The sequence below is a fragment of the Dermacentor silvarum genome, chromosome 1, assembly GCF_013339745.2.
Source record: "Dermacentor silvarum isolate Dsil-2018 chromosome 1, BIME_Dsil_1.4, whole genome shotgun sequence".
Classification (NCBI taxonomy): Eukaryota; Metazoa; Arthropoda; class Arachnida; order Ixodida; family Ixodidae; genus Dermacentor; species Dermacentor silvarum.
The window spans coordinates 173,695,174-173,710,150 of NC_051154.1; the positions used below are offsets into that span (position 1 = coordinate 173,695,174).

At 40.4% G+C, this 14,977-nt stretch overlaps 1 protein-coding gene across 5 annotated transcripts in view; it reads left to right on the forward strand.

Annotated features, from left to right (window-relative positions):
• LOC119436403 (uncharacterized) overlaps window positions 1-14,977 on the forward strand; it is a 133,983-nt gene that overhangs the window by 98,159 nt on the left and 20,847 nt on the right. For 4 of the 5 annotated variants that reach the window (XM_049657535.1, XM_037703242.2, XM_049657529.1 and 1 more), the window contains exons 3-6: window positions 1,097-2,560; window positions 6,517-6,820; window positions 11,976-12,090; window positions 13,999-14,077. In XM_049657535.1, coding sequence (XP_049513492.1) covers window positions 1,097-2,560; window positions 6,517-6,820; window positions 11,976-12,090; window positions 13,999-14,077 — 1,962 coding nt within the window. The other variant, XM_049657530.1, reaches the window with a different exon arrangement.

Consider the following 14,977-nt stretch of genomic DNA (forward strand, 5'->3'; position numbering starts at 1 on the left):
TTTTTTTTTCTTTTTTTGGATTCTGTTCTCCGATAGCTTTTGTGGGCAGTAGTATAAATTTGATACTTCATGGATTTTGCGAGCTTGCATGCACCATGTGTTGCTCCAATGTTGGGACTGTATGAAGGGTGCAAGGTATTGCAGTGCTTTATTGTACAATTCTATTTATAGCATACAAAGTTTACTATACACTTGTATTACATGTGCCGATGATCGTGTTGTGCAGTATCATGTTGTTGCCCTTGTTGCATTTGAATTCCGTATGTAAATGATATTATGATGGCTATCAAACCATTCTTTTTAACAGACGCTTACTGCACAGCTGAGTGTAAGTTTATAAATGTAAGCAGCACAAGGTTAATTTGTCAGACTTCAAATCACAAAGTCCTCAATTTTTATTCCGGTCTCCGTGTATTTCATAGATATGAATAGGTGCAGAAAACTAGTAAACAATTTTTTTCTGATGCAGCTTCTTTTTTTGTGAACAATACATATTGTGCTGAAATATTCACACAGTTCTTTCCACTTAAGAGTTAACTCGAGAGAACAACTCAGCCTTCTATTTGGCTAATAAAATGTGGGGAGATTTTGAAGGTATGTCACCTGTCTGATATAAAGTGTGTCAAAGCCCAAGTGTCAGGCAACATGTCAGGCTATGCCTACTTTCTGTTGGTACCTATTGGCATACCCTTGAGAAAACTTGACTGGAAATATCCATGCCTTGACAAAACTTTTCGCAACACATCCAAATTTTCTGTCTTGGTCTGCAAACTTATGTGGGCACCTGACACATCAGGGATGGAAGCCTCCAGAATAACAGAACGCTGTGCTGTCAAACTTTTGTAACATCACAAAAAATTGCATACACAGTTTTCATACCAGAATTCTTTTGCCGACACCACAAGCTTGTGGCCTGCAGACCTGCATGACTGTAAGAAGGGACAGATTAGGAAAATATTTTATGTGTATTACGTAAGAAAAATCCTGCACCTAAAATTAGACAGCTGAAACTTTGTTGCTCAGAAGTCTGCTGTGAAATGTGCGTCTCACATTTAATTGTCAACCTTGTTTTTTTTTGTTGTTTTTTTCCGAACAGCCTAATAACACTGAAGCTGGCAAAGGCTCCTCCTGCAGTGTCTCAAGTGCTGAAACTGTGCCTACAAGAAGCCCTGTTAATGACCCTCATGCAAGCCTTTTGGCACAGTCAAAACCAGACTTGCTTCGCATGTCTCCAAGTTTGGCACTCGATGCAGTCCCTCCATCATTCTCCACATCATCCTCTGACAGAGAGGAGGTTATTCAACACACATTGGAAGCAGTGAGAAGTGGATGTGAGAGTGAGCTAGAAGAAGACCCAATTCCACGTTCTGTGCTAAAATTGGGACCCTTGCCGTCATCTGGGAAGGCCTTATCTGAGCTGTTACCCAACTTGCAGCCTTGCAAGTCTATTGGACTCTTCAAGGAACTGTGCACTGATGACGAACACTCACTTATAAGTGAAGGCTCAAGAGAGGTTCAGCTAGTAAAGAGGCCACTGCTAAATATAATTGCTGAGCGACAACCATTAGAGAATGAAAATCTGGCTGCAAAGGGAACATCAAGCTCTTTTGGAAAAGAGCGATCAAGAAAGAAACTAGACTTTGAAGGTGACACAAATGGTGTAGCTGTATCGACTTTTGGGAGGCAACATGGAACAGTTTCTACAAATGAGAGTGCAAATCTTCATGGGAAAGAAGAAAGGTCTGCTGAAAAAGAATCGAAGAGCAGGCACTCCAAGATACATCATGTGGAAGTTCCAAAACGCAGCTCACTTGAGAATGAAGGCGCAGCATCAGCTAAAAAGCGTATGTCAGATGTTGCATCCATGTCGAAGGATCACAGCACACCTGTCACTCAGAAGATCCAAATCAAAGAAAGATCAGTATACACCTATGAAATGGAAAGTCAAAAACACAACTTATTTGGAAATCAGCGAGTTGTGGCTGCCAGAAAGCGCATACCAGATCTTGCAGCATTCAGACCACGATCTCACAGTACACCTATCGCTCCTTTGAGACATGTTACTTCAAATGAAGATCCTAGTATTCCAAAGGACCTTGGCCCTATGTTGTTATCGAGAATAGTTAAAAGAGCTGCACTGAAATTGGAAGCGCAGCCTGTCTCTTCTGACATCTTTCATGCTGCCAGAAATGCACCGCATATGAGTTTTATTTCCCCAAGCACAGCAGCTCAAAATCAACAGCACAGGAGAGCTTCTTCGCACTCATTAACAAAACAGAGGCAACATATAACACATCAAGATAACATTGCTTCTGGAGGAGCTCACAAAAACAATGAATCATCTACTGGCAAGGCATGCAAATTTATTTTGGGAGAGCAGCAAGATGTTTGTATTCGCAGACGTCAAGACTCTGATGGTGCAAAACAGTTGTCTTTGTCAAAGCATAACCAGTGCCAAGACTGCGCTGAAGATATGCAAGCCAGTAAAAAACGCCTTGAGCGACATGTGTCCTTCTTTGATGATCAAAGAAGGCATTCGGAACGTACTGTCATCAACAATGTAAGTGACTTTTGTTCTGTCTACACACATATCGTCATCTAGGCTCTTGGAAACAATTTAGCTGCAAGTTGGGATCTTCAGCTGCATGGTTTTGTGCTGTGAGATGTTAAACTTTGTACTATTTAAGTTGAAAATTAAGGAGGTTTCCGCATGTAACTGTCACAGTTCAAAAAGCTTGTGCTTATGATTATGTGAAAACGTCTTTGAACTGTTACTGCAGCACTTTACTTGGCTGTTATCAACAATTTCCCCTCTTGCAGATGATGATGATATTATTATTATTATTATACTACTACTACTACTACTACTACTACTACTACTACTACTACTACTACTACTACTACTACTTATTATAATAAAGTATTTATTTATTTATTTTACATGTAGGAGCAAATTATTAGGGGTTTATTCTCACGAAGAAGGCACAATCCTTGAAATAATCTATAGATGGATATATATATATATATATTACAGTTAATTCTTGGCCAAGCTTTCAAATAATTAAGTCGTGAAGATAAACGTTGAATAATGCACATACTATATTATTGATGTTTCCACAAACCACAAAAAAAAAAAGACTGCACTAAAATGCACTAGCTTTCTGTATTGCCTTTTAAGTAGAGGTGGGTGAATATTAACTTTTTTGAAAACGAATCGAATACTAATAGTAAGTATCCAATATCAAATAGTCAAATGCAGGCGCATATATTTAAAGAAGGAAGATTTATTTCGGTATAATTATGTACTATGTATGCAGTAACTAGTGCAAAAAGGACGGCTGACTATCAGATGCAAATGATCAGTTTTAAACACAAGATCACTAATTATCATTAAAAAACTGCACAGATATCCTCTCAACTTTACAGCCTGGTTGCAAACAAGCTTTCCAAGAAATTATGGCTGCTGTATGACTAGCTTACCAAAAAGGCTAAATAAATGGTCGCTGCAAAAAAAAAAAAAAAAAATCTGAAGTTGCGGAAAAATTTTTTTAAATGTTGCTGAAAGACTTGTGTGCTGTAGACACATGTAAAAGTGCCCATTGCAAGGAAAACCTCACAGATTGTAGTGTAAAAGAAAAAACTGCTACATAACTAGGCTGCCAAAACACTAAATGACAGGCTACAAGCAAAAATCGCATGTTGTCTTGTAGGCTTCCGCAACGAAACCGAATACAGAGCTTGCATTGCTAATTTGGCTTCTGCACTGCATTGCAAACTTCTCTTATTGTCTCACTCCTCATAATTTGAGACACTTTGTTCAGCAGATGGAGAACAGTAACCGGACTTTAACAGTCCGTATTTGCTAAATATGTAGTTACCTTTGAATATCCAAAAATACTGAATATTTCCTTTTCGTATACGAATACAAATAGTTAGTGTGTAGTATTCAATTCATGTTTGAAACTTAGCATTCTCACCCACCCGCTACTTTGAAGTAATAATGGGTGCCTGAAGCAGTGACAAAAAACTAACAAATGAATCTGCGTATTGCATAAAAATATTATGTACCTTGAAAGTTGCCTTATCAGTAAAGCATTAATTGTGGTTTACTCGCCATTATCTCTGAAGTCATCACTAAATGTTTTCCTGTTTTTACATATGGCGCAGAAGCGCTATAGGTCTTTTCATGGTACCTCTGTTGCATCCTCCTACAGGCCTTGTGTTGCAAGTTGCTTGCAGCACTGATTCTGTAAATCTTTTCAGTTATTACGAGACTTATAGTAGATTTCATTGGGTGATCAAGAGCACTCTCTAAGCATTTAAAAGATCCCTTTTTTTTTGCCTTGTGGAAATTTTATTACGTGCTGTGTCTGTGTCATGTAAAAGCTCTCTCCAACTACAGTGATAGGTAGAAATGTCTACTGCGACAGCAAAATACTAGATTATTCAAGCAAACTATCAAACATTCCCTTCAAGAGCTGTCTTCTGGCCATTGGCCATGGCATGCTTATTATCCCAGTTCTCGTCAAATCACCGAAGCTAAGCAGTGTTGGGCTCGGACAGCTTTTGGTAGGGAGATGACTTGGAAACACTGAGTGCTGTTCTTTTGCCACGAAATAGTTGAGATGTCTGTGATGAGCGAGGCAGCTTTGGGATGCGTGACAGGAGATTGTAGTTTCAAGCCCTGAGATGTACCTTGTGTGTTTCTTCTTCCATATCTTTTGGCTTTATTGCAATGTCACAGCTTTCAATTACACCTCATCGCGTTTAGCAACCACTCAGTCCCCTTTGTCTTCTCACACTGGTACTCTAAGCAATCAAAGTAGCTGGGAACCATACCAACTTTTCTTGAGGTTCTTGACACTGCTGAGATATCGCCATAGCAACATTACACTATGAGAAATGATGACTCACCACCCATAATGAAACTTCTCAAGAATGTGAATGCATGAACAGAGCTGCTGCTCGGGCCATTTGGATGGCCTCTGCAGCACTTTAGGCCCTCCAAAACTATGGAGTGGGGAGATGAGTCATCCTCACTCTCCCGAGCTTCATAGTGCTGGGTAAGCAATGCAAGCCCCACTGCAGAATCCAGAGTCAGCATTGATCAAACTCTGCCGAGACATGGCCGAGGGCAGGTCAGGTATGCGCATTTCCAGCAAGTCTTTGCCGCATGCACTGTCCCTTAGCACTGCCAAAGCAGACACTGCAGCCATTCTGGTCACGCAAAGCTGCCCCCTCAGAATTGACATAGTTTGCCCAATTGACGTTAGTTGGGCGAGCCATCCGATTGGCTACCCAGGTCAAGTCATCAATAATTTTTCCAACATTATGGTTAACAAATGTTGTTAGTAATAGTTGGAACATTGGTTAATTTGTTTCTAGGAAAAAAAAAGTAAGAGAAAGAGAATACACAATGACAATTTATAACTACACTCAGGCACTTCCGGCACACAGCAAGTGTCGTCTGCTTGTTTTACAACGTTCTCTGTGTTGACGTGAGCTGCGTGTCAGTGAGCGAGCCCTGCAGGCCGCTTATCCGGACAACTTAACCAGACAAACACTGTGCTATTATAGCAGTAACCAAGTGTATTCTACTTTGCTGCTGGTGTAAATTTTTGGCAGCAGTGTAATCGAGAACATGTTGTCTTCTTAAATGTTTAAAATGTTTTACACTTTGTTGCAGCAATGTTAGCTCTGTGTTTGGCTGGTTGAGCTCTACACCACTAGGTGGCTGCACCAGTGCAGGCTGCTCATGTTTACGCCTCTGCCCATTCGTCAAAACGTCCAGCTTGCCTGTGTTTACCAGAATACCGGACACGCTCGGCACTGTGCCAGAGCGCTCTGAACGCACGCCGTTTGGATAGCTCTCGTGGGGTATCGACGTCCAGGCGGCTAGCGGAAAGGTTAGAGAGACTTCGCGTGCTGGCTCCAGGACAACCGGAAGTAGATGACACTATGTCCCATCATGACGCAGAGCCAGTGAAGGTGGAGCTTAGCCCCGATCACTCGGTGAACGAGTTGAGGAGAAAAAGCATTGCTAAGGTGGAGGGTAATCATCCGTAGCTCTCTTAATATGAGACGCCTCACTTAATTGTGGCACTAATGTTTTACTGTAGCTGTACCCTATGCATCTACAAAATTTGACTAAACCATTTCAGGGACCCTTTAACTCTTTCGTTATCACACCTATAGAAATCGATCAATTTGATTGACAGTTTTTCTACGCACTGTTAAACATTTCCATTGGAATTCTTCTACTAGCAACGTCATGCACCGTCTTAAGTGACAACTGAACTTTAATTATTTGTCACATATGAAAATGTTTGACAGATGTTTAAAAACAATGTTTTTAAAGAGTGTATCTATACTATACTATACTAATAGATGGTAGCTGATTGAAAATCCAATTAGAGCTGTGGACTTTATGTGTACCTTTCACTCAAGCATTTATGCCCACTGCAAGCTTTGGGCCTTTCATGCTTTTTATTTTCTCTCGGTGGTTTTAATTTCTAGGACGTGCAGAGTGAAGCAGAGTCTCCAGTCATACCTAAGCTTCAGGAAAGCAGTCGTACAAGGAAAGGCAAAGTGGATGTATGCAGTGAAAGAGAGCGTGAAGTGCTCGTATTAAAGCTTCTGAAAAGTGGTCAAACAAAGAGCAGTAGGGATGCACAGTGTGGAACAGAGTCACCAGTCATGTTCAAGCTTCAGGAAAGTGTTCAAGCGAAGAAGCCCAGAATTGACGCACACGACCTACCAAAGTCTCCAGCCATAGCCAAGCTTCAAGAACATGCCCAAAGGAAGAAGCGCAAAAAAGCCAGTTTGTACATTTTCATTTCTTTCATTGTGCATGCTATTTTGTTTTAACTGAGAACCCTGTAGTTCCTACATAACTATATATCCAAAATATCTTTTTCAAACATTTTATTAAACTTCATATGTGAAAATCCTGGTGTCCCTCAAGCCAGGTTTGCAATGAAAATATGCTCAATTCAAAATGAGTTTGAACAGTACCTCCTGTAGACAAGCTCCTAGAACACAAGGGTTGTCTCTGGTCTCTAATGTCTTTTTTTTTTTCGACTATTGTACTAAAGTTTTTTTTAATGTAAATTCATGCTGGTAGTTCAGAAAATAGCCTGTGCTTGCATACATGTTTCTTATTCAGGTGATCACAACAACTAAACATTTGTCGCAAATAGTTACTGAGACACCGAAACTTTGTCCTAATCAATATTTGATGGATTCATTCCATAAATTAAACTGTTCGTGTCTGAAGCTGATCATTGCTTATTACCTAAATTCGTATGATAATCATTCAACAATTTGCTATGATATTCTATGACAGCCCACTTTGTCCCTAACTCTTTTGTTACCGCACATATAGAAATGGATCAATTTGACTGACAGTCTTTCTATGCATTGTTAAACATTTCCGTTGGAATTCTTCTACTAGCAACGTCATGCTCTGGTTTAAATGAGGACTGAACTTTAACTATTTGTTATATTTTTTGGCAGATTGGGGATGCTAGAAAAATAAACCTTTCACTGGAGGTACTATTGAAACTAGCCTCCAGTGCGTTTAGCACTTCTTCAAAAAAAAAATATGCAGTATTTGCGCGTTGGTTGACTCGGCAACGTAATACTTAAATGACAGCAGCCGTAAAGACACAGAAGCTTCTCTCAAGTTGTAAATTTCCCAATTTTATGTATAAGGTGTTTTAACAATGTCTCGGACAATGGTAGATGCTCACGAGTGCGGGCTATTTTGATAATTGTGATCGGCTAATATCAAGTACAACTTTTCTTTCCCCCATGTATCAGTGCTTATACAGCATATATACAAATTATTTCAAGCAATCCTTCCCGTTGTGTGGGGTTTACACTCACAAGAGCACGCAGTCGATTTCAGACCAACCTACAATTGAAGCTTGACTAGCTGTCTAATCTCTTACATTTTGAACACCGCCTGTGCAGGTTCCTTTATTTGTTACTGTACATTATTGTGCAACACTCCACATTACTGTACAACACTGTACAGGAACTGAACGAAGCATGTGGAGGCTCCAGCACCAGTTGAATGTGCACTAGACCACCCTGTTGCACTGAAAAGCTGATCGAATGCAATAATCAAGTACGAGGAACTTTCTGCATGCTTCCTGGCCGGACAACTATTGCTTCGCGAACCTAAAAAAGGCAGTAAAAAACAAACCAGGTGCCCCTGCAATGAGTACAATAAGGACTTACTTGTTTTCACATTTGTGAAGCTACTGCTTTCTTGCATAGCCGGGGCATCACTATGGCTAGTGTTAATGCAAACATTTTTTTTTTTTTGCATGATCTGACTTACAAATGTTGCAAACTAGGCACCAGGTGCATATTTTCTGTTTCAGATTTCTTTTGCTCAGTACTTATGCTAAAAAGGGCAAATAATTGCTTTCATTCGTATTCCTTAAGGTGCTTCTTTAATTTTTCACATTCTGAAAATTGTCTGAGCAATTATTACTGCTACACATCTGTTCAAAACACCAGTGATCAGGCTATAATTTTATGTATCTTACTATACATTGCTACTGCTACGTCTTGAAATAAAAGGTTCAAACTTAAAAGCACTGGGGGAAATAAGCACATTACTAGCAGTAACAAAAGAGTTTAAGAAATGCCTAGTTCCTACCTTTGAAATGATCAGGGTAAGCAGTGCAAACTTACAAGAAACATATGTGATACAGCGTAACTTTACTGCACCTATTTGTATCAATACTATGTGGTGGTGCTAGTCACAGTGTAGATGAATGTTTTACTGAGGAAGCAGTTTAGGTAACTACAAAGTGGTTTGAAATAGCATAAAGAATGGCATACACATATCCTAACATGTAATAAATGGTCCCTAAACCACTCCGAGCTGGAAGGCTTTCACCTTCGCTACCCGCCTCCACATGCTCTATTCTTGCTGCGTACTTCTCTAGAAGACACGTGGACACTACATCAGTACCGAACGTACTGGCGAGTGAGCGGTTTCTCTCTCACTTTCGCTACCCTCCCCTTGGGTGCTCTCTTCTTGCTGTGTACTTCTCTAAAAGACATGTGGACACTACGTCAGTACTGAACGTATTGGCGAGTGAGCAGTTTCCCTCACTTTCACTACCTTCCCCCCAGGTGCTCTCTTCTACTTGCTGCGTACTTCTGTAGAAGACGTGGACACTACGTCAGTACAAAACATCACACTGGCATTCTTTTATTGCGATAGCAATTATATGGACACTCTAGGCGAAATTCAGTCGTCGTCGTTGCCGTCACTGCGCGCCATACGCTGTATGTGCGAGTGAAAGCATGCGACGGTGACCCGGCAATCACGGCTCGCGCACACAAGGGCGGGAAGGAAGCGTAGCATTCCAGTCGCACACAACGCTCCAGAGGGAGGGTAGAAAGCTCTAGGGGCCACGCCTTACTGCGGCCGCGCGCTCCCGCCGCTCCGGAAGTGTTTGAGGGGAGGGTTGCCAGGTGGAGGGGCCATGCTTTACTGCGGCCGCGCGCTCCCGCCGGACCGGAAGGCTTCGGGGAGGGGCGCAGAACGCCCCGAGCGCCCGCCCGCGCGGCTGTATCTTGAAAGCCATCTGCGGCGGGGCACAGTCCGCCCTCCCTGCGTTTTCGCGGCTAAGAAGGTGTTGATGCGAGCGCCGGCATGAAGCTCAATTCGCTCGCTGCTGCGCTGACTCACTCCAGTGTTTTGACAGCCAGTTTCTGCGGTCATCGAGTGAGATGCGTTCATGTTTGCTTGTGCGCGCGTAACACCATGCTTGTTAATTTAGTTCATATACCTATGTTTCCAAGTTTATACAGCTGATAAAACTACTATCCTTACTTTGTATAGCTGTCCACTAATTTGCTATCGCAATCGATGCTTCGCTTTTCGGGCAAAATTTCGACTTTTTATTGTTTGATAATACCATCAACTTCCACTTATCAAGGCTCCGCAGGCGTGACTACACGCTGTTGCTGTCGCACGTGCAGTGCGAAACCCTCTACATGAAGGGAAATTAGTTGATTGCGCATGACTGGTAAATGAAATGACGAAAAAGACCAGTTGTGCGATTGCATGGCAAGGACATGCTAGCAGATGGATTGGAATTGATGTCTCTCATAAATGGATCAATTGACAGCTTTTAAACTGGTGGTGATGTCAAGTGCTCTGTTGACATCATGATGTGTGAAGAAAAACCAGCTAATCCCGGAGAGGAGCATGCAATGTTCCAATGTAAACATCAGAGGTTGTTTAGGGGCCTTTTAAAAAGGGAGCCATCATTTGCTGTGGCTACCACGGTTTTGAAAAATTATGTATGCATGTTTGTCATCTATTGCCTATGCAATGTGTATTGCTTATGCAATGTGCAAGAATAAGCGGATCTGAGAGGCTCCATTTTTTTCTTATTCACAACCATATGAAGAAACAGTCAATGAAGCCACAGAAAGCATTGGGGAAGTCAGTTATTATGTTCATTTGAAATGTATAAGCAATAAGATAAAAGAAAATTGAAGTAGACAAAAAGGTAACTTGCCACAGGTTGGAGCCAAATCCCCATGTTTCTTGTGCATTTTTCTCAAGCATGCATAAACCCTTTGTGTAACTGGTTCCTTGTTCTGCACACATTGTTTCTTTCTTTGTAGGCTGCATTCTCGACTTATTTAATTTACAGTAGAATATAAGTGATACAAATCTTAAAAGACTCCCCAAATATTTGAACAATTACAAATTCATATTATCTAATGCAAAATGAAAAGTAAACACTGAAGTAAGGGGCATGCATTGTTTTCATTTCTAGTCAATACTTTCAATTACAAAAATTGATACTCAATTGGGACTTTCTCTCCTTATCATTATGGGACAAAAATATACACACTTACTCAAATTGCCGGAGCTGAGAGTGCCATGAGTTGTCGGATGAATAAAGTGTTTCAGTCATCAGTTGAATCTGCTCATTAAGCTTGTAGCCGCTTTCACTGTCACTATTAGATTCCTCTTAGGTTTCTACTTTGTCTACAATGTCCTCAACTTCCCCGAATAAATAAGCAGCAAGATTACCACCTGTGATGACAAGGTTATGCGCTAATGCATCTGTCCCAAATTCTCAATCTTCAATCATCTATTCTCCACTGAGCAGTGGAGACTTACCAGAGAAAACTTAAATATGCATTCTTACTGAACCTGTTTGAAATGGTGGCTACACTTACTTGACTGCACAGTGTATCATTATGTGTGGCATTCAACATGTTTAGTTGAGTGCTGGCCCTAGTAATGCTTGTAAAGAGACTGTGCAATGAGATCAAGATTCCTTTGAAACAATGTTCAACATTTTGCTATGTGCCAGCACTGGCGACAGTGCCTTGTACCCGCCTGGTAGCTGGACTGTGTATAATCTGCCAAAGCCCAGTAAAGAATTTGCTTCATTACAAATGTGACATATTGTACCTAATCTGATCTGGGTGGTACTCCTTAAAAATTCATATTCTTAAATTTGCATAAGCTGTGTTTGCATCATGAGATTCTACTGTATTTCAATACATTCATTGCCGGCATAAGCATGATTCATTGAGCTGACTTTAGTTGTTTTGTTTTAAGCTAGAATGCACTTACTACAGTGATAATTCATTTACTGCAACGCTTGTCTCAAACCATCTTGATATTAACTTGTTGGTAAAACTAATATAAATAAATAATACTAATATTTGTTATTTCAAAACAGATAATATTTTTAAATGATTATTTCACCTATGCCTTTCTTGCTTTCGTTGTAAAGCATGTGAACAGTGGGCAATTTAATATTACAGAATTTTACAGCTGCCACTCATGCTTGTAGGTTGTGCCTGCACATATTCTGCATTGCTTTTACTGTATTGTGGTAAAGCCACACTTTTGTACTGAGTGGGTAGAAAAAAAAGAAGGAAAGACACTGGCCAATGTGCTGTGATTGTCCTTACAGAGGTTTGGGTTCGGGTTCAACTATATGACCACCCTAATGGACAGCGTGCAAAATCTGACGTGAACATGTATGACATCTATCTTTCACTTGCACTTGAAATAATTGAAGAGAAAAGGTAAGTTGCTTTGACTGTATTCAATTATTTGTGGCCACTTTATAGTTATATGTGGTCTATCAATACTTAAAGGGGCACTAAAGGGAAAAATAACTTGGGCTGTATCAGTAAATTACTCTTCCACAATACCAAAAAGGCCACTCTTAGTGTAAGAAGAGCCTTGGCAACTCAGAAAAGACGTAAAAATGAAAGACGGGTAGTGATACCACCTTGATGTTACAGCACAAGCTCTGCATGTCGTCATGGATTTGGATAGTGTCTGCTGGGGCCTAGTCAATTTGTTGTCTGTTAAGATAGACTACATTGTATTCTAAAAATAGCCAAAGAATAACTTTGCAAGTTTCATAAACTTTTATAGATCCACAACTGCTCAACAGCTCGAAAGTACTCTTGAAATCCACGAAGCCGCAGTAACTTACCAGTAAAGGGGTTCAGGTGCAAAATTCAAAAAATGAAACTTTGATCTTTGTTTTCTCTTCTAATAACCAGCATATGACCCTGAAAATAATGAAAATATAATTTTGGAAGCAATACTTTATCAGCCTAGAATGATTTAGTATTCCTCTTTAGTGTCTCTTTAAGTGTTTGTGTTGAGGCTGTCAACCTTTTTTCTGCTTGTAAGAAGTTAGCTGCCGTGTTTTCTCAGTGGCTATGATATTCTATTGCTCAGCACATGATCATGGTATTGGTTACTCAGCACTGCAGCTACATTCCCATAAAAGAACACTGAAATTCTCATCCCTCTCTCACCCCAAGATTTCAGTGATTCTCTATGGCTGTTCGGCTCATTTCAGTTCTGCGACAGCAAATGGGAAAAAGTCTAATCTCAATGTCAATGTAATCCAGAGTTCGACAAAAACCCATATATTGTGTTCAAAAGTTGTAATGCTCAATGTCAATGTCCAATCTTTTTTGTACTTTTCTCCTACTATTGTACTTATTGTATTGAAACTTCCCCCGAATTATTTCAGTGACTTCCAATGCTTGTAATATTGCAAGATCCCCTTCAATCTTTTATAAGTCGTGTTCAGGCCACACCTTCCCTCCACCATTTTACAGCATTTTCCAATGACACATTTATATTGTACTTCTGCTGCTTTGCTAACCTTTTCTGCCGGCTGTGTTGACTACTGCTTCTGCTTTCTGCTACTTTGCTACATGTTTCTGTTCTTTGCACAGCTCTGCAACATCAAGCATCTGCCTGTCACTTGCAAAATGCATGCATCCACTCCCAGTGCACTTCTGCAACAGCCCCATCTTCTCTGGCATTTGTGAAATGCATGCATGTGTTCCCGTACTGCTGCTCTTGGTTTTTTTTTTCTTCTTTTTTTTTTCCTTTTCATATTCCTTCACTCTATGCAAAGCAGTATCACACCTCACTGCAACTCTTTCTCTGCTTCAACGGTGAGTGTCTTCCTGTTGTGTGGCAGCATCTTGCACTGAGAGGTGCAGCACTGTCTTTCACTGCATGCTATCTTATCTTACAGAACTGCTGAATGCAGTCTAGCATTTCGAGTCTTCCTCTTAAGCTTTGTGAGTAGTAGTGATGTGCTAGCTATTGCTGTCATTGCTTCAGACTTTGGATGAAACTGGAGCCTTCTTTTGTTTTTTTCCTCTGTGCCTTACACTTATGACAGGTTAATAAAAAGCAGTGATGCAGAAAGAGAGGTTTACATTCATTATCAAAATAATCTTGATACTTTAGTGGTCTGTTAACTTCACGAATTGGAAAGGAGCAGGTACCAGCACACACTGCAATAATCAACTATGCAGGAAAAATTTATGATGTGTAGTGAACTTTTTTTTTTTGTTCTTCTTTTCAAGTAGCATATTTTAAATTTAACTTAATGCTATGGTTTTGTTTTAAGTTGTTTTCTCTGACTATCCTTTCTTTTTCTTTTTTTGCAGACAGAAGTGTCAATCAGAGAAAGAAAAAAAAGTTATGAAATGGTTTTATAAAGAAGTTGCCAAGGATGCCACTGAAATTGTAAGACTGCCTTCAGTATGTATGTCTGGACAATGCTTAGCAAATGCAGTGGGACATTCTTTGTCAATGTGGCTCGCTCCTCGTGTGAGCAAATGATTGACTATCACTGCACATCTGTACTTAATGTGTCCTAATGTATGAGGAAGAGACCATCTGCCTCTTTTGCATATGATCTCTGATATCTCTGAGAGGCTACTCTCAGAGAGTAGTGCACATTTCAAATGTGCACATTTAGTGCACATTTCTTTTGTACAAAAGCGCACATGGTAGACAGCAGCACACAGAGCCTGTATGTCAAGCACAGTGTTTAGTGTCCACAACTCAAGCAACATCCATCATGACAGCTGGGGGGAGCTGCCGTTAAATATTTTCCACTTATGTGTATTGTCTTGTATGTTTTCTTGCCCATCTTGGTTTTGTTCTCTATATTGCTTCACCAATACACTCTTTCCCATACTTATTTCAAACTGTGCTTTATTTCTTATCCTCTGTCTACCTTTATTTTGCCAGGGCTCATCTCTTCAGTTTTCAGCATTATGGCCAGAAGTTAACAGCAACACAAAGGCATCGTGGCTGGCCCTCAAGTGCCATATATTTAATAATTATTTCCTCATACAAAGACTTTTGCCCTGGTAAAGTTGACTGGAAGTTCTGAAAAACATTTAGTGCTGCATCTTTGAAAGCTGCAAATGCAATTTTGAAATATGTGCAGTAAGTAAATGCTTCCACAAAGCACTGAAGTGCACTTTCTTTTAGCTTAAGTATTTTTCCACCAAGCTGATGACGTGCCAGAGACACAGCAAAAGTGGTAATGCTGGCCCTCATAATGATGTGGGAAAAAAAAGGGGGGGGGGGGGGGGTAAAAGTGAGCATGGAATACTTACGTGCATGACATTTGAA